Source organism: Astatotilapia calliptera, chromosome 1, assembly GCF_900246225.1.
Source record: "Astatotilapia calliptera chromosome 1, fAstCal1.2, whole genome shotgun sequence".
Classification (NCBI taxonomy): domain Eukaryota; kingdom Metazoa; phylum Chordata; class Actinopteri; order Cichliformes; family Cichlidae; genus Astatotilapia; species Astatotilapia calliptera.
The window spans coordinates 11,027,966-11,052,555 of NC_039302.1; the positions used below are offsets into that span (position 1 = coordinate 11,027,966).

General features: G+C 43.8%; 1 protein-coding gene across 6 annotated transcripts; it reads right to left on the reverse strand.

Moving 5' to 3' along the window:
• Positions 1 to 386: 386 nt before the first annotated feature.
• On the reverse strand, positions 387 to 20,071 carry sema6d (semaphorin 6D). Of its 6 annotated transcripts, none has more exons than XM_026163590.1 (20): positions 19,813 to 20,056; positions 12,859 to 13,030; positions 12,291 to 12,402; positions 11,597 to 11,657; positions 11,341 to 11,403; positions 11,112 to 11,213; positions 10,187 to 10,277; positions 9,830 to 9,949; positions 9,433 to 9,521; positions 8,362 to 8,579; positions 8,144 to 8,275; positions 7,382 to 7,537; positions 6,832 to 7,005; positions 6,290 to 6,430; positions 5,958 to 6,035; positions 5,758 to 5,816; positions 5,131 to 5,187; positions 4,454 to 4,636; positions 3,303 to 3,544; positions 387 to 3,183 (listed from the first exon to the last, which is right to left on the reverse strand). In XM_026163590.1, exons 2-20 carry the CDS (start codon positions 12,980 to 12,982, stop codon positions 2,071 to 2,073), a joined length of 3,315 nt encoding a protein of 1,104 aa, XP_026019375.1. In that variant the 5' UTR covers positions 12,983 to 13,030; positions 19,813 to 20,056; the 3' UTR covers positions 387 to 2,070. The 6 variants fall into 6 exon arrangements, with proteins under 6 accessions (XP_026019375.1, XP_026019376.1, XP_026019377.1 ...); XM_026163591.1 differs by lacking the exon at positions 19,813 to 20,056 and adding an exon at positions 18,932 to 19,806; XM_026163592.1 differs by lacking the exon at positions 5,131 to 5,187.
• Between the last annotated feature and the right edge of the window lie 4,519 nt (positions 20,072 to 24,590).

Here is a 24,590-nt window from a genome sequence, read left to right on the forward strand (position 1 = left end):
CTGACTGCTCCACAGTGCAAGGTCTCACCACCCTACCTACATCCCACGTTCAAGAAAAATACATTCACTGCATGGCACCTTTACCTGGTGGATTAACACCACTCATTTCAACACCGGCAGTAAAGGAGGAACGAACTGATTTATATCCCAGTAGGTGTTTTTGCTTTCCCTTTGTGTGACTCGCATCCACAAATGGAATGTTTGTCAGTGTGTTTTCAGCATCGCTTCAGTTTAGATTTCCGACGCGCATCCTGCTAAAATTTCAATTTGCTTATGTAAAAATCACTCATATAGCGAGCATATGACATAACATACAGAGGACCAATTGACGTTGCCAATATTATATACTGTATTCGTGAATAAGGCACACAACGCACAGATTCGGGTTCACTTGCCTAAAAATATTTATACTCCTTATTTATAGTATTTTTTTAGTATATACAGTATCTTGTCATTCCCAGCATGACTCATTTGGACACATTGATAAATGTAGTGTTGATTGTACACGGGGCCACTCGCAAGAAAATCTGCACAGGGAACATGGGCTGCAGAACTGGACAGATGACAAAGATGGTACATCCACGTATTGTTCTAGGTTCAGTTAAATATGTCGCAAATAGGATTTAAAGTGGGAGGAAAAAACTAGCATTCTTCTATCAGGGGACACGCACACACAGACATTTAACAGAATAAACCTGCCTTGAAATGTGGAATTCAAATATATGGGCTAAACCATTGGTGTTGCTTTAGTTTCAAAATGGTAAATTCTTTAAATAAAATAGTAAAAGATTATAAAAGCAAGTCATTTTGTTGGAAACCCAGTTACAGAATGAGATGAAAAATTGCATTTTCTTTTAATACCATTGCTACATAAAGACAGAAGACTCTTGAACCACTCTTGAATTCTTACAAAGGGGCAGTGGAGGTTAGAGGAAGTTTCAGTCCCAGAGAGAGAGACATCTTATTTCATGTATCAGTGCGTTTGGTTGCTTAAAACTACTCCTTGGCCTCTGTCTGCAACACAACACAGACACACACACACACACACACACACACACACGCAGATGTGCACACCCATGTCACAGGCTATCCTCGACTGGTAGGGGGAATACATGCATCAGGGAAAACTCCTATATCTGAAATCAATAGCACAAACCAGTGAGCAAAATTTGAGTTGGCCATTTCTGTGTACAGCCAGCATGACCAATTCGCCACAACCTAATCTAATTACTAAGTACACAACAGTGACAAAGAGGTATGACCTCAGCTCTGTCCAGGGGGGGTTTAAAGAAGATCAAAGAAAATATGTTGTTTTAATGAAAGACAGTGACTTAGGTCTTAAATGTCTTAAGGTGCATTCTTGGGCAAGTGGCACTAATATATTTGCTGCATTTACACAAATCTGCTTTCCTGTCAGCCAGCACACACACACACACACACACACACACACACACACACTTTCTCTTTTCTTACAGTTTTGATCAGCTGTTTACGGCCACGTGTATCTTAAAACAACACACGCGCTATACGTTTTGATCTTCCCCTCCATCTGCCTTATGCCATCTTACAGCCAAAGCTATGGCCTCTGGCTTCTCTCTGTTCACTTCACATTAGTGGGAAGACAGTGCTCAAGGGGAGTGACAAATGAGACCCATTCTTCAAGTATTCCACTGTTTTTTTTGACCTGGTCCCACATACACCATCGTGACCTCTGCTGGTGTCCTAAACCTCGCTCCAAATGTGGTAACGGGTGAGACCTAAGCCCAGATACACTGGGCAGCAGCAGATTCACCACTGTCCACTGATCATATCCTGTGGCTACTGTGGCAAGGGAGGGAGGTTGGCTTGCAGGGTTGCAAAGAGGCCCCAACGAGTATCTTTGGCCATATGTATGACTTTCTGGTTTTAGTGTGAGTGAATGTGCATATCATTTAAAGGGGAAATACACCTCAAGTTGATACACAAACACACACTAGGCCTTATCCCATCTGTACTCCCTCCCCCCAAGCCCTCAGGGCTCAAAGCTCTACAGTCAAGGCCAAGAACTCACTTTGAAGTGTCCATGGTCTTTTAATAGCTGTACTTGTTGACTACTCGCATTTGTGGAGTCTGTGGTGAAAACCCATTGGGTTTAGGCGGCACATCTGGCTTTATTGAAGGGGTCCGTTTAAGCCCGGTGCGAGGAAGTGAGCCATGCCCACTGTAGCTGGATACTGAGGGTGGGTGGGCTGAATGCATTCCTGGTGCCATAACTCCACCATGTGAATCAAGTCTGGAGGGGGGTGTCGGAGGCATGTAACCCCCTCTGTTCATACTGTGTTGGCGAGACACAGACACCCCCATGGTTACCCCATTTGGTGAGGTGGATAAGGAGTGCCTGTGAGATGCACTCCGCTGGAGTTGGTACCCCCCTCTTTGCCTCTCCAGGGTGCCCCCCATGCTCAGGCTTCCCGTTGGTGTAGTGGGCATGGGCACATCAACCCTCTTGGTGGGGCTGTGCCTCGGCAGGGAGGAGGAGGGAGAGTACAAGGAAGCTTCTCGACTGGGCACCTTGGGGGGTATTTCAGTCAGTTCCTCCATGGGCTCGAGTGTGAGGTGCTGCCTCGGGCGGGGTACTGATCCCTCTTGAAGAATGGCCTTGGGGTTGGCCACAGAGTCATTGAGGTGTTTTAAAAGGTCATTTAGGGTATTTCTGGCATCCACAGACCTCTTCTGGTCTTTCTTAGCTCCTTTAGAATCTGGGTTCTTAAGCTTCTTTTCAGATGAATGTGGTAGTGTATCTTCCCCATTGTCATGGCTGGGGTGGTCATGTGTAGCGTTGGGCAAGACCACGGCGCTTGGGATGTGCGAGTGTCCCAGGGCGAGGTGAGGGTGGTGGGAGCTAGAGTTAGCAGGAGTAGGAGAAGAAGGAAGGAACTGAGGACTCTTGGCAGATGAGTTGGACTCCTTACGGGACCCACTGACCTTCCCATGTGCCCTCTCCCACTGGTTTTTAATGGGCTGTAGACCTTTCTGCTGAAGCACAGGGGTAGACTCTGGTGTGGGCAGAGCAGCCAACTCGGGGGGCTGACATCCATCCCGCAAGATGACGGTTTTAGTGTCACCGTTGGGCGCGTTCAGGTCTTTGCCAGTGCTGAGAAGATTGGTGTACAACTTCGGAGAATCATTGTTGGTTTGGTACTCCTAAGAATGTGATAATAAAACCAAGAGTAAGATTAGACAGTTTCACATCTTGTTCAATGACTCTTCTCCACAAAAGCGGTATGATTGAAGCTGCTTTTTAGTTTGTAGTTTGGCTGTACCTTTACAGGGCTATCGAAGAGGCCATTGAGCTTGACAAAGCTTCCAGTGGAATCAGAGCAAGATGGTGCAGACTCTGCATCCTTGTGGACATGTCTTGGTTTACGGAGGAATGAGTCTCGGTAGCAGAACACAATTAAACCCGCCAGTAGGGCACCCATGAGAAAAGCAGCAAACACGCAGGTGATCAGGATGTTCATGTGGACCATCTGGTTGGTCTCACCAGCTTGTATATCCCACACACCTACAAAACAGTGAGGCATCAGTTAACCCTCTGGCGAAACGACTCCGTGACGTGTACCCACAGCAGAAATGATACAGTATTGTGTGAACACAGCCATGCTTAAGCTTCTGCTTTTCAACCTCCACCATACAACGTAGTTAACCACAAATATTGTTACATTCATCCTAATCTAAGATGAAGAAGAAATATGGTGAAGAAGCTGTTATGTACCCACACCCAATTTGTCCTTCTTTAAGAGGAAATGCTATGTTAGTTCAGCCGGGAAGACTCAAAGTGTGGCCTTGTCCCACGTTCCAAGACACTTTTTGTCATGCATCCAGCACTAAAGGGTTAGGAGTGCGCGCTTATCTCAGATAGAGAGCCAAGTCAATCTCTTCCCGCAGGAGATCAACCAGCAGGAAATTGATCAGAGGAAAGTGTTTGCCATCCAGGTGTTCAGATAGCTGCTGCTCTACAGAAAGTTTGTTAGTAACCACAGACATTGAAAGAGTTAGTCATCCACCGTGCGGCCATGATGTGGCAGAGCTGGTCCAGTCAATGATTTACCAGCCAGGGTAATCTATTACTAGAACTAGGGTTAGAAAGTCTAACCTGCAAGAGGCCATTCCTAACAAGAGCTTTTAAAGAAACTACGTTAGAGCAGTGTTGCGTAAAAGAAAGAAAGAAGATGAAGGAAATTACCATTTAAGTAAAGAAAAAAGTTATTATGAAAATAAAATATTAATCATAATATAAATGTTTAATGAAAAGACTAATATCTGCCATGCTATCTAAGGGAAAACCGTATTAGCAACCACAGTGTGTTTGCATATATGTGTACTTTCACATTAGCGTGGCTTAGTGACATTTCCTGGCAGCTATCAGATCAGGCTCAATGCAGCATGCTGGCTGCCTCCCTGTGGGCCTTACCCTCTTGGCCCCCTGGGATAGAGTCTAAAGAACTGGAGGTGGCTGGGTCATCCTGCAGCACAAAGCGTGAGCCGTAGAGCTCTGGATCAGGCCCAGAGCTGGGGCTCTGACTGGGTATGAGTACTGGGGGGTGTATGGGCCCACTGGGCTGGATAGTGACTGGCGCTGATGAAAACTCCATGTCTGTGGTGACAAACAAACTGTTAAACTGTGCAGACGAGTGAAAAGCATACTGTTATCATCCCAGTTAGTAGGCATCGGTAGAGTGTATGGAAAAACAAAAGAGTAAACTTTATCACAGTTTAAATGATTGTGTTTTCAAATACCAATAAATGTACATTTTGAAGACAATTTAAAAAGGAAATAAGTGATGGTTAAAAGAGGAGTTGGTACACAACAGGAAGGTTGCCAAGGTATAGTGGAGTAGACATGCAAGAGGGAGGATGGATCAGAACAGGAGGTGATGGGTGAAAAGGAGGAAGTCAATCGTCGCCCAGTTAGAGTGCTGATGTTGCCTGGTGGTTCGGTTATTGATGGCGATGAAAATGAACACAGGGAATATTAGCATTCGAGAGGTGTTTGATACGAAAAGATGAAGGGAAGCAGGGGTTGAAAGAAAAAGGCAGGAGATGCTGAACTCAAGGAAAGAAACCATTTGAGTAAAAGATCAAACTAACCAGAGGTAGGATCGCCAAATGATTTGTAATCTGGCGCTGAAGTAGTGCCCAAAAATGCTAAAAGAATTAAAAGGGACAAGAAATCATTATAAGGAAACTCTGAAAATTAAAAGAAAAGAAAAATAAAACTCCTGAGAGACACTAAGAGTGCAGCTTAGTTTAGGTTTTAACAGGAAGTATATTAAGCACTCGGCCAGCAGTGTCATTTTTTTTACTGGAGGCACTCTGGTTCTGATCAATACTGTGGTTCAGCCATGGGTCATGTTTAGCTGATACATATGAAGGGACAGGTGCAGTGAAATCAGTCAATGTACATTTTCTAGTCGTGACATATCACAAGACCTCTGTCATTTGCACCGGCTGAACATGACCCTCAATTGTACATGTCCATGTTTCCGCCTCACGGGCGGTATTAGTTACAGGTGGCCATGTACTCTATGTAGATATGTGTGTTAATACTGCACGTAAGACTAATGTAGGGGCAAGTTACTGGAGTGGTTACTGATGTGAGTGTGCAGGCTCATGGTGTATGCAGAGATGAGTTTGTGTACAGTGTGTGTATAGCTGCATGTGTGTGTTTGTATATGTCTGAGGACAAATAGCATGGCATGGAGATGAGATCGATACCTTGACAGTCTCCGAGGTGGGCCGTGTTTCCAAATTCAACATCCTGCTCATATCCAGCCCTGAAAAGAGAGAGAGAGAAAGACAGATAGAAACAGATATTAATCCAAAATAGCAGCGACAACAAAAAATAAATAAATATTCTTGTCATTTTCTCATCTGTAATATTTGTGCTTCATATTGCAGGTGGGCTGTGAACTCACAAAACACCCGGCTGTATCCTCTCACAGGCTCCGTGAGGCTTCCAGCCACAATAAGGATCCCTTGATGCAATGCAGGACCTGGTATGGCACACACACACACACACACACACACACACACACACACACACACACCAGAACGCCAGGTTTAATCATTCTGGAAAGAACGCTATAATCACTTGTGACTGACTGAACATTAACCACAAGGCACAGGGTAAAGCTGTTATCGTTGCTTTTATGACATTTAGCCGAAGAACAAAACAATAAAGCTATGACTGGCTGTACAAAGGACATTTTTATTTAACCTCCTACGTGTGCAGTAGTGCATCACTTACTTGTGGCAGGAGGAATGCCTTTCACAGCGGCTCAGGGGAATACGGATGACACAGCTTGAAAAGGCGACATAAAGGCTGTGTGCGTCTTTGTCCACATGCAGCGAGAGGACACGCTTGTCATCCTCACGGTTAGACAGGCACCTGGACAGGGTGGAGAGAAACCTAATCAGAGGTCTATCAGACCCGTCTGTCTCCTGTTTCAGTCTCGGAAGATTTAATCACTTGTTAGGTTGACGACTCACAGAAGCTTCTTCTTACAGTTTAACAAGAATTTAACCCCTGACTCCTGGCAGTGTGCATTTTAGCTTCCAAAAAAAAAATAAAAATAAAATCACACACACACCAGACTCAAAAAACACAAAAACACAGCAAAACAAAAACACACACACATGCACGTGAGCACAAAGCTGACAGACACTGCCATCTGTGCCAGGAATCATCACTCTAAGAGTTGCTGACTCCACAGCCAAAAGACAGAAGGGGAAGAGGAAACGAGAAGAGGGAGCAGGCAGAGAGAGGGTGAAAAGTGCATGTGTGCCTACTTGGCCCTGTTGAAGATGTCTATTTCCTCCAGGAGCAGGCTGTCATTCAGAGACACGGTGGAGGTCTTGGCTAAAACCTTGAGGACGACCCCCGACTCAGCCCCGATGAACACCACTGTGTAGTTCTTGTGGGGTCCTGCTTCACTGTCCACAGCCAGCGCTGTCAGCCTGTACCTTTATACGTAGCAGAAGGCATGTGTTACTCACAGCAGGGGTTATTTCATGCAAAATAGGAAAGACTATTTGAATACACATATCCCATATGCTCACTGATCAACATAGGTAAGGCCTGTTTTATATCTTTGTGTCATCTATGGATACTATTTACCAATTTTCCACTGAAGGACTTACTTCATCCACATTTGAAAAATACCAACAGATTCACAACAAATGTTCAGCTATGATATAGATATGGGTCGTAAAAGATCTTGGCAAGATTTTTGATTACTTTTTATTTTTAGGAAGACTTTACTTGGTTATCCTTCCAATAAAAGGTATGATCTGAAATCACAAGTTTCAAATGTAAGATATATGCTCTTTATGCGTTTACCTGACCCGTGTCTTGGTGAACCAAGGCTCATCTCCTATAGAAGGCACAGCTGTGTCCATGAGGGGGTGGGACTTGATGAACTGCAGGGTATCGTCCGGGAACTCGACGGAGCTCTTAAAGGACGCAGCTGGACCGTGACCTGCACAGCTCCCGGGTCTAGGATAGAGAGTGCCATTGCACGGAGGGCAAAAGGTCAAAGATCAGCCTATATGATCGCACACCAGGGAGTAATAATAATGTGTTCTGAGATGGATGGAAAAGTGCCACGAGAGGGTGGGGGAGAGTAGCAGGTGCTTATTAGGATCACAAAAAGACCTCAGCTGGAGGCATAAAATATACATATGCATGGTTATCCTCCCATAAATGATTTACTGGGGTAATTACGTGCTTCGTGGACTCTGTGTTTTGTACGCAGGGCTGCAAATATAGGCGCTGACTGTAAACAGGTTAAATATGCAGCGCATCTAATTATACTAAATTAATTATTTAATCGTCAGCAGATGGTAAATGTGTGTGCTGGGTCAAAACTAATAACCTGGTGCAAAAGATTTCATTTCACTGGGTTTAACCTGGACAAAGAAGGGTTAAGACAAGGTGAAAAATGACAGGCGGTAAACAGCTGACGAGTCCAGCACCACGTTTAAAAAAAAAAAAAAAACATCTTTGGACATCGCCCTCTTAGTTTAGTTTCTTGGTTCCACGTGCTTAGCAAGGTTCAGAATTTGGATATTATTCTGAGGAAGAGAAAAGATGAACCGTTACCGAGGTTTGGGTAACTTCTCCTCTGGGAACGGAGTCCACACAGAGTCAGGGGTCTTCTGCTCCTTGAACCGGCCCAAGAATACTTTTTCTATATCAGCCATGGAGAAGGCACACACCGCTGACCCTGGAATACTGCAGAAAAGGAAAAATATCTAGATAAAATCCCCTGTTTGTTTGAACTCTTAATTCCTCCTGCAGCAACGGCAGCTACGGCTCACCTGTTCATCTGCGTGGTGAACACGCCCACCACAGAGGGAACCCCGTTAATGTCGATGATGTCGGTGATGGACTGGAGCACATCAAAGTAGAAGAAGGACTCCCCCGGCACGGAGCAGTTCAGCCTCGCCTTCACGAAAGAGGTCCAGTGCTTCTCCAGCACCCTCTGTGACCCACCCACGTCATTTTTACAGATTCGGGCCACGCGGGAATACACAACCTGTGAGGTGCAGAGGTTTTTTTGTTGTTGTTGTTGTTTTTCCCAGAGAGGACTGAGGCGTGCAGATGAGGAGGGCATCTCAGTGAATGCCACTAAAAACACTTCAACATGCTGAATAATGCATCTCCCCATCCTGTAGCAACTCAGCACAGATGACTTAACAAACAGACTCTCTCATATTTAACTTGTTCACTCTGACTGGAGCAAATATTTAAAAAAAAAAGAAAGAAAAAAAACAAACAAACACTTGCAATGGGCCTATACTGACTTAAAGCTGGGCCATGTGTAAGTGTGTTGGACTGCACATACTGCCAAGGCTTAAAGCATAAATCAAGTATGATAAAGCAGTTAGCTTGGATAGCTTTAATTATTTACCAGTGCAAACCTCCATCAGAGCCCAGGTGTCACCCCAGCATTAGTTGGGTTGAAATATTCATAAGCTGGTGGCTGATGGAGGATGCCGGCTTCCTGTGGCCCGGCCAGCTCAGGATGAGGCATGGTCAAATCTGAGGTTGGCTTCAAACATGGGACATTTATAATGCCATCTGCGTGTGTGTGCCTCACAGGGAGAGGCGTACACAAAAGCGTGCAATCTCTGTGAGACAAATCCTCACCACTGTGTAATGGTTTTACGTTAGTAGAACATCCCTACCAAACACTTGTCGTGAAATTTCTCGGGTATTCTAATGTGATGTAGTGTCAGCGCCTGAATGGGCCCCCATTACCACCGGGCCCATTTGTGGCAGAAACGCAGGCACTGAGGGAGGCGTAAAGCTGTAGTCTTGGATAAAGGCCTGCATATGCTGTGTGTGGAATACGTGATGCATTATAAACGGCAGGTGCACAGTCTTACCTTTCCCAGATTGCTGTGCTCCACCGCGATCTCCCGGTAGAAAAAGTACACATAATTCCCATACTCTGCAGCATGCAGGAAATGAGGTTCTGAAAGAGAGACAGAGGCAGAGAGTTGAAGTGTATTTCTGCACTGTCACCACCACTGTGCATGTTGAATATTTCAGGGATTTGTACAAGGCTGTATATGACTGGGGGTGACCTAGATTGCCTGTGAGAGAACAGGCCATATCCTCCTAGAGCTTGGCAAGGCAGGGAAGCTCTCTATCACTCCAAAAACAACCCTGACAGCCAGCGCACATACATATACCACGCAAAGGCACCATGAGCATCGAGCTAGCTGGCAGGTAGACACATGTATCTTAAGTGAAGTAAGAGGAGAGAGAAACAAGGATTACCTTTCAGCCATTTGGAGTCATACTTGATGGTTCTCAAGGCTGATCCATCACCCATACTCCGATAGATGACAGAATCGCTGGCCTGGAAGTCAGCTACAGTTGCAGAATACAGCTTCCCTTCTAAGAACAAAAACAAGAAGGAAACACAGTCACCAAAAAGTAGGATGCGCTGCTCTTGGATCCTTTGTTGTTTTGTCTTCTTTTATAGAGCTTAATTGGCCGAGTTGCTAGCGCTGCAGGCCCAGTTTTACCGTGGCAAAGACACAGGGGTGATAATGAGAGCGTAAGTAGGAACACATTAGTTGTTCTTTGGCGAGATGAACTGCGTGCGTGGGCGGGTGTGTGCTTGACCCTTACCAGCGAAAAGGGCAACGTTGGTTTGCTTGGAGTCAAATGGGCACCGTGCCAGTCCATTGATCTCTTCCCCATCAAACTCTAGGTTATCCAGCTGAAGGGAACGGAGCGATCACCCACACATTAAAAAGAGCTTTCTCAAGAGGCACGGTGCAAACAATCACACACACAGAAGCACTGGTGTACACATAAATCACTGAAAGGAATCTTGTCAAATTTATTTAAAAAAAAAGATAGTACAGGAAGTAAAACATTGCTGTTTATCTAGTAACAGTCCACATTTGGTGTACAGTGGTCCCTCCCTATAACGTGGTTCACTTTTCGCAGCCTCGCTGTTTCGCAGATTTTTTTTTTGGTACAATTTTGCATGGGTTATTTTTCTTCCCTTTTTTACTACGCAGTGTTCTGCGTCCTGATTGGCTGTAGACTGTCAATCAATCTCATGCCACGTCTCCTGTACAGTACAGAATGCATTCAGCTTGTCAAATTTACATAAATCTTCGATCGCTACCAGTGTGACTCTGAAGTGCTGTACTGTATGTTTGTAATTGTTCTCAACAACGAATACAACAATGTCGATGAAACGTTTTGCACCGTCAAAGGCTGCCTTTGACTTCATTCTATAATACTGGATTTATTTTTCTACGAAGGTTTGAACTGAGAGTGTTTAAACAAGAGAGAAAAAGTGTGAAAATGTTCGTGCCTGTCTGAGAAAAGGGTATAAAGTGTGTTGTGAGGGGTTTTACAGCCTTAAAGCAACTATAATAATTGTAAAAAATAAAGTTGGCTACTTCACAGATTTCACCTATCGCAGGTTTTTTTTTTAGAACGTAACTCCTGCAGTAAACGAAGGACCACTGCATGCTGTTGTACACAGCCTGCATGAGCTTTGCCTAATGAATCACAGGCTCTGACCCTGAATACTGACCCTGTAGTATCTGCACATTGGGTTGAAGCCATTAGTACCACAGATGAACACCAGGTCATCATTTCTTGGAACCAGAACTTTGATGAAGTTGTGGCACTCGTCCTGGAGGAAAATGCACAACATTAAATTGTGTTTTCAGAGGTTTGTAGTTTAACTTTCTGTCCGTGTCATGGGTGACACGGGTGACCAAACAAAAAGTGATTTTTAATGATTTTTCCCCCCTACTTACTCTGTGTTTTCCCTTCACAGCACACATCTCTCTGTCAGCTTGGCCCGATCGCCATGTTAGTTTCTGTAAAAAAAAGAAGAAGAAAAAGAACAACATCATGAGGTATCAGACACATGCGTGCGACATAACACGCAGGCACACACTTTTTCCACTCTCTCATTTTACCACCTGTCCACTCTGTGATGAATGGTTCAGTATTTTCTATGAAGCCCTTTCAGTATTTGTGGATTGCGAGAGCAACTTGTGTGAATCTTACCCGGTAAGGAATGATCTCATTCCTGTAGGATTCTCTCAGGCTGACTAGGTACACCTGATCTCTGTGGACGAACAACAAAACATGCAGCTCAGTGACAACAAGAATATATTGTTACTTACTGGGTCTTTGTGTGTGTACATTAATCAAAGTATTTTATTATTCTCCCAATTATGAGAATATTTTGTGTCCTTATCATTAGAAGGCCTCATTTACTATAGAATAAATAAATGAATAATCTTGACAACAAATACACAACACAATTTCACTTCACTTTCAGTAAAAACATGCACATTTCTAGCATACCATCTAACAACACAGATACATGTGGTGGTGATTACAGGGGCTCCAGAGGGGGAAGGTGTTATACTGTTAGATGTCAAAGTGATTTCCTGCTACAATATTACAGTAGTGCTAGTGGTCAGATTAATCCCACTGCCCATAAATAGCAAAAAGAAATGTAAAGATGCCAAGAAATCCCTGACAGCGCGTCAGGCCGGGAAGATAGACGCCTTTACTGGATCAATACCAGCCATATACATCAGATGCACGACCAGAAGCCAGAGATCCAATAACGCTAAGAGCTCACCCTTCCCGCATCCCACCCCTTTATGCCACTGTTTACCTGCCAAGGAGTGACTGAGTATATTGGTGAGGGGGAGAGGTGTGTGTATGTGTGTGTGTGTGTTGGATTTACCTGCCAGCGATGAACAGAGTGTCCTGTATCGTGGTCATCAGCTGAAAGTCAAGGCGATGCTGGGACTCGTTGCCAGAGGGCCTGCCTCTGAATACAGGGTACCGCCGTGAAACTGCAGTGACAACAAACATGTGCTATTAACGGGAGGCTACTGGTAAAAGCAAACAGTGATACGCTGATAAACCACCCTGTTCTGATTAAACATATAGTTAGATATGGGAATTATGTGTACGTAGACTCAACTACAGTCTCTCCAATCAGACCTGTGCGTCATTGTAATGTTTTTGTGTGTTCGATAACGGCTGCCTTTGCCAGCATACCACTCTGTTATTCCATTACATCACAGCAGATTGATTTTATTACGGTGGATGCTAGCGTCTAAAGTATGGACCCGATGAGAGGGAGGAGGCGCTAGTGTGTGTCTTAAGTTTTTGTAACAATATTCTGAGTGGAGCAAGTAAAAGGTTTACATGGGGATTGTCATTATTTTATTTCTATTTTTGAGTGACATTCGAGTAATTATAATCTCAACCCGGTCTCTGTTGAGCTCATTTACGGGTGTACTCACAGTGCGCGTCAACGACATCGAGGGGTACGATGTCCTCCGGGAAGCTGACTGCGAGGAGAGTGCGCGAGACTGTCAGTAGCAGCAGCAGCAGCTCACTGAGCAGAAGCACAGCTTTCTGGCCCATGTCTGCTCACAGACGACACTTCCTGTTTCACACTGGTGGAGATGTTACCTGGAAACACACACAAAAAAATGACATGCTCTCGTTACTTGACATGTGCTAAATATAATCTTTTGTACCGCTGTGAACTACGCGAACCGAGTCCAAACCCTTTGTTAAACTCGGAGCAACAACTGTCTCTTTTTCAAGCTTTTGTGATGCAAACATACAGTAAAACGCTCTCGTGTTTATTGATGACTGAGCTCTCAGTGCCAGTGCTTGGCACTTCCCCTCTACCTTTTCCTGCATCTGTTGCCTAAGGGAAGGTCAGCCAACTGACCGGTGGGGTGTCTCGGTGTGTGTTGCAAAGAGCGGAAGTCGACTCTGTTAGAAACGTGGCAGGCCTGCTGTCTCAGTACATCTGTGCTCTGATTGGTTTGTACTGGGCCAGGCTCAACACTAATCAGCACATTGCAACTTCATCATCATCACAAGTGTAGCCTCTGCTCTAACCTTAGCACACCTCTATCAGCGCTCTAGTTGTGGTTATTGCTCGAGCTTTTCCTTGGGGTCGGTGTGCTTTATTGCAGCGCAGTGATTCACTCATACTTGTATTATGAGCTCCTACTCATGTACAGCTGTTTTGACATTGTAGTAATTTTTGTGGATAAAAGCTTGTACAGGATCTGATTGTAGACATGATACACCAGCAGTTACTTTGGCAATAATTTATTGTGGGAGTGGCAGGGGTTTAGTGTGTATGTTAGTGTCTGAAGGAGTACTTTAGAGACAGACTGTGTCTGTGCATATTAATGATCGGTGTACATTCAAATATTTATAAGGCAAACAAATTATTCATGCAGGCAAAGCCTGAACGGATATAAACAATTTACTGGGAGACGTCACACAGGCAGAGGGATGGATTAGCCAGGAGCGCACTTGGATGCGCACACACGCGACTGCACATACGTAATCACTCTTTCAAATGGTGTAATGCAAAGACTGATGTGTGTGTTGCACGCGAACGCACACATGTGCGCACACACACACACACACACACTATTGACTCATTTTTCAATTAGCCCCAAAGCACACCTGCTCCAGTGCTGTCTGTGAGCCCTGCCTGCCAAGCCATTAGTGCTTTGATTGATCCACACAGGAAACATGGCAGATCAGCAGCCAGAGAAGGCAATCCATGGACTTCTCCATATCTGTAACTATAAATCGAGCCACTTTCATCTTGATATTTTTTGAAGAGCCTCAAGCTTATGAAAAAATGTCCAGAAGCTTAGTTTAAAAACACTAAATAAACTACAATGCATATGGCTGTTAAGTGAATTAATTATAAGCAAACATGGCTGTCAAGTAGAAAATGAGCCGCCGCGAGGTGTTTACCTGACAGCAACAATCGGCATGTCATCTTTTTGTTAGAATGTAGATGGCATAACTAATTTGTTGCACAACCTTTGTGCCAGCATGTTGATGTAAAGTATGCTGTGTGTGTGCGTCCATTAATAATCCAATTTTGGTCTAAACAGCTACTGTGTGATGGCATGTCACTAAAAAGAATGAAAGTAGTGGTGAGATGGAATCGGGGTAATGCCAACATGTTTTAATCATCACCAGTGTGTAATCATGGCTATTCAGGACTCTGTGGGATACTGAGGCCTTTCAAAGAGCAATGTCATTATGACTGGATAATGTGAGGCATGGATGAGACAACGCTTAATCTCAATTAGTCCACTTAGTGGTTAAATTACGGGTTTGATGTTTTGGCAAAAAAAGGGGGAAAAGGGAAGATTTTATGAGGACCAAAAGGGTTGTTTGCTCTCTCTATAACTACAAACATCAATAATGTTAAAGCAGGCAGTAATTCTACTGTAGTCACAAATGAATCACTGGGCAGAACCCATCCACAGATCTATGGATGCAGTTTCCCCGATCTGTGCGGAGCAGCAAATGTAAGAAACTTGATCCTAACGAGGACTGACGACGCGACTCTGAAAATCCTTAAAAGCATCACAGCTTTTTTTCTTTTTTACTTCCTCATTCAGACGCCTCTCACACCAGGAAATCTGCTGCGTTAAAACGCAGGCAATAAATAGCTGAATTTCTAGAAGCCGGAGACAGAAATAGATACCAAATACTCGACGGCTGAAAAATAGAGGCCCTGTGAAAGTAAATAAACCGAGCTCCGTGTTTCAATTCTATAGCGCTATCGTACACACTGCAGGCTGTACCTGTGGCCAAAAACCTGGCTGTATTCACAGGTAAATGGTTTCCTTACCTGTCAGAATTTTACACTCCTGCTTAACACGAGCTCTTCAGAAGCACTCACATTCATGCCACTTTTGCCCCTGTACCATTCTCCCCCACTAAACAATTCAGATGAAAAGAAGGGGGAAAAAAACACTCTAAGGAAGGGCGAAAAGCTCAGTGCCAATCTCCCATGATTCCTTGCATGGTAATAGCCTTGATGTGGAAGGCAAAGGCTTCCCTCAGAAACTTTAATGTAAAACAGAAACAGAAGACATTCAGAGGTCAGTGATCTAAAATTACTTCTCAATCTCTAGCGAGCCCAGCATGTTTTCTATTGACTATTCCTTTACGCTCTCTGGCTCCTGCCCTCCTGCGTGTGCATGTGTGTGTGTATGCACACATATAGGCCTCAACAAGCCTGGAGACGCTGGGCTTGTCACGCATCTCACTGCCATTCAATCTTGCCTTACTCTACCTCTGTTATTACAGGCTTTGCAGTGTCCTACAACCACGCACTTTCCCTGCTGATGTTTTTGGCTCAAACCCATGGTGTTAAACATGGGGGGAGGAGGAGGAGGGGAATCGAGTGGACTGCCATTTCTGCTGATGGTGGGTGTAGGGGTCTGTAGCCCAATTCTGGTAGTTACAGGGGACGCTTTAGTGCTCCTTTAGCTTAAAATGACAGATTAACACATACCCTCCTCTTAGCTGTGCTTTCGTTGGCATACAGTACGTAAGCCATAAAATCTCCTCAATTGCAGCACTGGATGAATGTGTTTTTGCAGGGAGGTCCTACTGGGAGAATTTGGGGATAGTAAAAGGATAGCAAACAACAGTAGTGCGTGAGGATTTTGTAATTGCGTGTGAATGTGAAGGGCGGATGTAATCCCAGCAGAACAAAAGGCTGCTGCTGCTGCTTGAGGCTGCCTGACTTGTCATCTTGCACAACGGGAAATCGGATGACCCGGGAGTTCTTTTTTTATTTTATTTTTTACAAAGTTAAATTATTTAACTCTGTTTGTCTAAACTGCGGTGGAACAAAATTTTGTGCTGCTATATACGGCTTTGATTCCTCTTGTGACTGATTTATCGAGGCGCTGTTGGCAATTGCGGCCACTTTGAATGGCGAATTGACCTTCCAGAGTGACTACTTCATGACTCCTTGTGTTGGCACTTATCAATGAATGAGGTTGAAGTAAAATTAAGTGAACTGACTCATGGTGGCGAAGAAACTTACAGACGGAAAATGGTGGACAGAGATGGAAGGAGAGCTATTTGGCTAATTGGACGCCATAAATTTGAATCCTGATGAAAACACACACACTTATTACCCACAGTGATTTTTGTATTTACAAGGGCATTTTTGCCCTTCGTATAACTTTAATATCATGCCATAGTAGATTACCTAACATTATATCATGTAATGCATCTTTGCCGTGTCAGTTTTCTAATGATTGGCTCCTATCGTGACCGAACCTGTATTTCTGCACCATCACCTGTCCATGTATGACTGTCTGTTTCAAACCCACATGCATCCAGTGACACGGCTGTTAAAACTCAACTGTGGCCCTTGGAAAGTAATCAAGATGCAGCCACACAGGAGATTGAGCCAGCCAGATGATTAGAGCAGCTCCCAGACATGCCCACAAATGATTAATACTCCTTTTCCCCACTTGAGTAATAACAAGCACCCCCTAATCACAGGCTGTTTACCTAAGGATCCCTTCTGAGGGGCTTGGTTGGACTTGTTGCTTCAGAGATCTGGCTGAAGGAGAAGGCTGTGCCACCCTAAACCGTGCTTCCCTCCCTTTTGTTCTCTACCTTGGTGAGAGGAGGAGTGAAACAGGAGAAAGGCTGTTCTCAGCAGTAGTTCTACTATTATAGAGCACAAAGAGCCTGTGCTGCAGGTGTGACCAAGAAACAAAAGGGGCTCTGGGCAAGTCAACACAATAGAGCCCCACCCCCGGTCCATGGACCCATGTTCCGAAGAGCTTTTTCGAGGCTGCGAAAGGGACTAAGAGGGAACAAAGCAAAGTATAAAAACGTGCCCACTCTGAACACGTCACATAGGGTCTAACTTTCATCTCTCAGCCAATTAAGTATGGAACAATTTGATTTGTGAACAGCAGTTTAGGAACCTATAAGGCTACAAAGGGTTAATACTGATCACTGTATGGTTTAATGGTGGTTGTTCCGGGGTTATGGCCGGCTGTAGAGGAGGTCAACGGTGATCGTTCTGGTCACTGAGTTCTAACCCTCTGGAAAGTGAAGCGAAGTGAGACACACAAGCCAGCTGTGCTGTCAACAAACCCATGGCTTGGTTCTGATGTCTGACCCGGCCACAGTCTGATGGCCTTGCCGATATCTCAAGTTTGTCATTTCAGCAGTTAGGCCGAGCTCTCTGATCTCTGAGACATGGTTCAGCCAGCTGAAAGTTTCCAGGGAAATGCAAACATCCTCCTTTATCCCTTATTTCTATAAAAACTTAAAGCCTTTGGGAGAATTTATAGCAGCAACATTTTGACCACAAACCAACAATAGTTAAAAATGAGTGAACACTTCTGCCAATAAAAAAAAAAAAATATATGAGTAGAGCAGATTAGTATGGCAACAACTACAAAATAAGCACCTTTTGCTCTTTTACTTAATTTAGCCACATGTTCCTAAACCTTAAGACACAAATAATTAAACTCATCACGCCTGGATAGCTCCTTATGAAACAAAAGAACTACCTCGACTCCCTTGCTTTCATCATTTTTCCTCCGTTTCATTTTCTATTTTTCAAGTTTTGCCTTTGGATCTTCTTCTCCTGTTTTACGCACACAGTCCACGCAGCGGCCCGGGCTCGAATGCATGCATTATATGGACTGGAGCATAAAGGCATTCAAGTTTGGTCCGTGGTAAATCATTTCAGACCCCTTTTAGTCCACATGCACAACTGATACAAAAGACAACAAAGACGCGGGGGGACATCTGTGAAGTGACAACAGTGATGGGGCTTCGTTTAACTGCCTCCATAGCACTTAATCTATTCACAGGGCAGGGCTTCCGTGCCACTCTGCCTCCAGAAAGGTTACGGGCGCTTTTGCAATTTATTATCCAATATGTGACTTTAGTAATGGATCAGGGGATGTATTATATGTTTTAAAGACATCAGCAAACGACCTTCATTTTCCACTGCTCGTCCAGTTTGCCTCTTAATTGTTTAACAGCCGTTTGTTTTCGCTCGTCTGCGCAGATTGCCTTTGATCCCAAGTTGATTTTTTTGTAAAGTCAAAATGCCAGAAAACACTTTTATTCCTGCTCTGAACTGTTTAACAGTTCAGACTAGAAACGCTTTGTTATTGGGACTGAAATTGTAATAAAAACAGGGACACTCGCCTGCACGGAAGGTTAAAGGAAAACGTTTGCGTGGCTCCAATTATATTTCTATCAGCATGATTATAATCAGGAACCCATTTGCACTCTTGCATTCGATAAGCGGGACGTTTTACTCGGAAACGTACTTGATACTTTTTTATAGATTATAGTGACTAAGTATAGCGCTCCGGATAGATTGGCCAGTAGCAATAGGCTATGCCCTTTATTCAATCCAATAATATTAATACCAACATTTAAAAAAACAAGAAACACGTATTTTTTTCTAAAAAACGAAAAAAAAGATGCGCTTTATCCATGGTTTAATTGCAAAAACAAAACACTGGGCACACCTACCTCAAGTATCCGATTTCACACATGAACGGGGCAGTCCAGCAGAATGTCATATTCCTTTGGTAATCCATTTGCGAGAAAACCCCCAGCATGTAATATTCCTGTTATTTTGCGCTCCATCCGGACCCCACTTTTCTCTTTTATCCAGTTGCGCACAGATTTCAGCTCCGCTCGCCACACATTATTGTGACTCTTGCCTCTGATGAGTCTCTCTCCGTCCCCGGGCCCCTGCGCTCTGATAAGTGAGCTTCAAAGCTCTGCCACGACCGCACCAGCCCCCCTCCTCCTCCCTCATACACTGTTACACCAGCCCCCTTTTCACTACGATTAACTTTGGAAACCAGAGGGAAAAGATATAAACATTAACGATGCGATATCCTTACTACGCCGCTCTCTGACTTAACTGATCTAAAACAACAGAGGGTGCGCGGAGAGCAAGATAGCGCATGTGGGATTTACGCAAAACTATCCTCTGTGATTCTTCTTCTTTAATAAATAAATACAGATATGGTTCGCAGAAGTTTGAAATCACCGGTTTCATAGGCAGTTTTAAAAGACCGGAGGAGGAACTGTAACAACTACAATTTCCCCCCTTTACTGGGAGTGGAAAGCTTTGGAGCTGGACGGATTCATTTTGCCAGCCCTGTAAGGAATGAATGAATAGTGTTGCACGAAAGCACTAGTAAAAATAGTCCGGACCTCAACTATTTCTGTCCTGCAACCATCGGTTTTGCAGAGCAGCATAGCGACGTGGTCAGAAGAAATATTTTGTTTCCCAGCAAAGACTTCTCCTCTCTAGTTTTTTCTCCCCCCCTCCTCGACTTTCACTGCAAAATACGGGCGCAACAAAGAAGCCTGTGTCCACATAGCTGCAAGGAACTCACCTCATCGGAAATGATTATTTTGTATCCTTTCGCGTTGCCGTAATCTCCCAAAAAAGATTCTGCGCGTCTCAGTGAATCAACTTCTCCAGGCTGGGAGAAAAACAAACTAATGCACGGCAAATGGTGTAATTCGACCCGAGCCCTACCAATGAACAGCGCTCTTCCTCCAGTCCCTCCCCCAATCATCCATCTCTCCTCACTTGGTTCGGGCTTCTCTTCCTTGCTAGGGCTTCCTTCCTTTCTTTTCCTAAAGCATAGAGAAAGAAAACAGCGACCCTCCCATTTCTCCTCCTGTGTGACCCCATATTCGCCCCCCTTCCCTCTTCAGTTAAAACCCCATCCCCCAACACTAAGTCAGCAAGAGCTTCTAGTTAAAATCTTTACAGCTGAGTTGTGGCAAGTGGACTGCTTAGTAAAACACAGCTTTAGCCATGTTTGGATTTGAGGAAGAGATTTAGCTCAATTCTGTGTTTAATTCAGCAGGGCATGGTGAAACTCATGTTTTTTTTTAATCATTAAAGATTACAATATTTTTGCAAAGTAGCATAAAAGTTTTACTCCTGTGCAAATGCATGCAACGCAGCCAGTTCAAGTTTTGCATGAGCATTATTCTTGTAGGGAAAATAAACAGCGAACCTTGCTGCATGCACAGCAACGCTGCAGTGATGTTAAAGTATCTTTTCTGTATATGCATATGCAAATATCATCGTGAGCGTCTTCCCCAAACTTGACATACATGTGAGAAGTCATTCCGGCCAGGTTTGCAAACCCGCACAGAAGAGGCTCATTTTCACCCCATTAGAAAAGCAGGTTGGCAGATGTGCGAGGATCATTTCCAAATGAACATCCTCACCCACGATAGCACACACACACACACACACACACACACACACACACACACACACACACACACACACACACACACACACACACACACACACACACACACACACACACAGAGAGTCCTGACAGGCCCTATTATGTTGTGAAAGTTTGATCTGCATCTCAATACTTGTGTAGGAAACACTACTTTGCACTTCTGATATGCCCAATCCTGTACTTTGGCTCTCGTTGTGCGTCTTTGTCCGTGCTTGTCTCTCACTCGCTCTACCTGTTTCTGTAGAAATATTGTTCCTCAGTATTGGGACCTTGATTCCATGGAATTTTTTTCCTTTCCTTTTTTGTCTTCAGGCGTTCTGCAGTTTTTGCCCAATCTAATCAGTGTTATTTCAGCTGAAACACATTTGTTATTTACGTGACTTTCATTCCCCTTCTTCTTGTCTCTCACGCCTCAATTTCTGCTCTGGGTTACTTCTGTTAGCAGTCCCCATGTCCTGTGGGGACTGAATCAGCACGAGGTTCTACGTGAGAGAGGCACAAGATGGATTGATCAATGTGTCTAAGGGTTGCCAGATGCAGGTCTTGAGTGTCATGGTGGATGAATAGATATATGGATTTGTCGGTGTGTGGTGATTGGTGGGCCTATTGATTGGTCCTTTTTCCTGTGAATTGGCAGTTTTATTGATAGTGTAATGGCTATGTGACACCATTTCAGGAGAATTCGATGGCTTTTGATGCGAGACTGTTAGCCATCACAGTCAGCTTTTTCTCGTAGTTTCTTTAATATTTTCTGCAAATTCAGATTAATTTTCACCAACGCAGTCAGATTTAAAAAAAATTCTTGCAGGCTTTATGACTCTTTCCATCTGAGTTAGAAAAAGGAGCATTAAAACTTTGATTGGCCTGCTAAATCTTGGCTCTTACTATTGTTTTGGATGAGACAATTCCCATCTTTGAGCCACTGGAGAATGAATGATTTAATGGAAGGACAATGACACCATCAGCAATGAAAGTGGAGCAGATGGGTGAATGACAAAGATCTTTAAATTTTGTGAGTATGTTTGGGTTGGATTGATAGTGGGAATGGTCAGATGAATGGTCTGTTTGATGGAAGATGGAGAGATGGATGGCAGGAGAGAGTAGTAATATATGTAGGACGTGGGTGGGGTGGACAGAAGACAGAAGGCCTGCCTTCCTCTTAAATTTAGACATGTTCCCTTGGGGACCTTGCAGTGTGTAGGTCAGCCTCAGGGAGTGTTGGTGGGTGGGCCTCAGGGTGCAGAGGAGGATGTGCACCCCTGGCCTTAGGCTGGGGCTACAAGAGAGGTGCACTACCCTCCATGCCCTTATTTACTGCCTGAAACACTGGTACAGATGGCAATGTGACAAGGATAGAGGCCGCAGGGTTAAGCAGGAGCTGAGGCCAATCTTTTAAAGCAACATGCGATTGTTCTCCAGGACCTTCAAAATAGAAAATTAGAACATGAATGTGACATGTTTAAAATAATAGGTACACAATGAAAGTTTAAGGATTGAATCTTTAATTCAACTATTTCAACTTTCTTCTGTTGTAATAATAAACCTAAACTGAAGGACAAAGATGTCTCTGCACTGAGCTCTCATGTTTTCTGAAGTGATGAGCATGGCAGCAACAGTGATTCTGACCAGAAGAAAAAGCCGTGTGCTTCTTGGCTTGGCATTAAGTGTTCCATCAGATGGCTGCCACTCGGGGTGGAGGCAGTCTGGACTCAGCCTGCACGCTGACCTCTGATTGATTAAGAGGCCATTCTTGGCACTCCACTGGCCCGGGGCACCATTTGTCACCTGACAGCGCAGTCCTGTTGAGGAGCTTCTTGTCCCCCAATCTACATTCAGACTTTTTTTCCCCCTAAATCTCCCCAACTCAGTGAGCTCCACCAAGGCCACCCATGTCAAAAAATCTGTTCAGTCACTCTGGTGCTCAGCATTTTGGATTAGAGTAAACACCAAATGGCATATTAGAACATAAAAAATGCACATGAAAGATTCTCTCTTCTGTATTTGCTTCAAGTGACAGAATTTTGAAAATCAATTTTTTAAAGTTACATTTTTTTTAGTTTACTATTTCTGATTTAAATTTAAGGTCAGCATATGCGATGGTGAGGTAACGTGACTTCTTGTTGTGATCTGTTTTAGAGACATGCATCATTTACCATCCCCAAATGGCAGCACAAATGAGGGAGAATGTATCGCGTACTGTAAAGAGAGGGTGAAAAAACTGTGCCAAGTGTGCAGGAGCTGTTAGAGCCCTGGTTCTCAAATTGCAGGGCGTGGCAGGTCGGGTGTGAGCGGCCAGTTTTAAATTTTGAGCGACTATGGAAAGTGAACATGACTCATTCAGGGAAACAAGCAAACAGGAGTTTTCTGATGCTGTTGTGCTGATGTTTATTTGATTAAAATTCCTGAATTCAGAGTTGACGGTCTTTTCTCGATGTCTAGTCATGGTTGAAAACGAGTTCAAAAATGAAAGTTGACCAGGGGATGTTAGGTTGTGGGTTCAAGGTGTGTCTACAACACTGCCTTCACATCCTTGTTGGACTTTCTAGCAAGCGAAAGTTTGTGTTATAGAAATGCTGCTGTCTCATTACCAGCTACACTGAACATAAATAAACATTTTTAAAACATTTCTTGCTGAAAAGAATAATAATAAAACACCTCAGTGGTGGCTTAAGCTGTATTATCACTTATGATGCTAACATCACGACAGAGAGGTGATATTTGACAAAGTCCAGTGAGTTCATGCAAGAAATCAAACGTGTTAGATGGAGAAATCATAAATATCTGTGAGTTTTTTTGGGGTTTTTTTAAGAAACAGGTTCTGGTATCACTAAGTTGTGAACGCGGAGAAAGAAGATGTTGTGTGGACGTCTGTTCACGACCATGTAAATACCAGACAGTGTTTGAAACAAAGCAACAAAACAAAATTCCTTCTTTCTCTCTTTGTAAGAGAGAGTCTGAGTTAACCTCGTTGACCCCGTAAACCGTCTGTTCACGGTTCAGTTTTTAGCGTCACTTTTGAGTGGGAAGATTGATGTTGGGGTTTCAACCATGTTTGCTGGGAACATTTATATTGTTTACCGTTGATAAAAATCACGAGTAACCTGTTTTTCTGGCTCTAATGTCCAAAATTCACCTACTTGATAATCTTCACACAGTGCAACAGCAGCATTACTAAATATGTGAACAGATAGTTGTGTAGCTCTAAATCACCAACTTTTCTTTTGCAATTTAATGAATAAAGAGCGAGCAGAAATTGAAGTACGCAGGCAACTCTGACATATAGTCCATGACTGCTTTGTAACCAGCAGAGTCCAACTCATATAAGTACCGCTCTTCAGATGAGCTGTGTGTCACGGACTGTCAAATTCATGATAATGCCATAAAATTTACCTCGTCGGCTGCTTTTATTGAATGTTCACCTGTTCATCAAAGGTCAAAGGAAGGCGGCACGTTTTATTGCTAACAGTTTAATGCACCGGCAGAGAATAGGATTGAAACATATATTAGTAATTTGCAGTGAAATGACCTGTGCTCTGTTTGCACATATTGCTACTTCAGCTACTTCACGAGATCATACTGGAGCAGATCTGTTTTGTCACAATGTGTTTTCTGCTTTAAATTTAAGGAAATTACGATATGTGGTTGGCTTTGATGCGGTCCAGATGATTGCTACATTTGCACAGGGAAATGCTGTGAAATAAGTGCTGATATAATACAACTGTATTTATTAGAATTTTCTTGGGGAAAATGAGAATGCTAATCATATTCATAGCCGGTGCTGTGGGTAATTTGCAGCTTCTGATAAGCTGCTATATCGGTGTGAAAAGCAGATGATTGAGTGACACACGTGACATTTTTGACTCATTATTTATTGATCCCATTTCATTTCCCATCTAAAT

Coding starts and splice junctions, on each gene's coding strand:
- sema6d (XM_026163590.1), bottom strand. CDS start 12,982: ATGGGCCAGAAAGCTGTGCTTCTGCTCAGTGAGCTGCTGCTGCTGCTA. Junction 10,278..11,111: donor CAATGTGCAGATACTACAGG/GTCAGTATTCAG, acceptor CGTTCCCTTCAG/CTGGATAACCTAGAGTTTGA. Junction 8,580..9,432: donor AGCACAGCAATCTGGGAAAG/GTAAGACTGTGC, acceptor TGCACCTCACAG/GTTGTGTATTCCCGCGTGGC.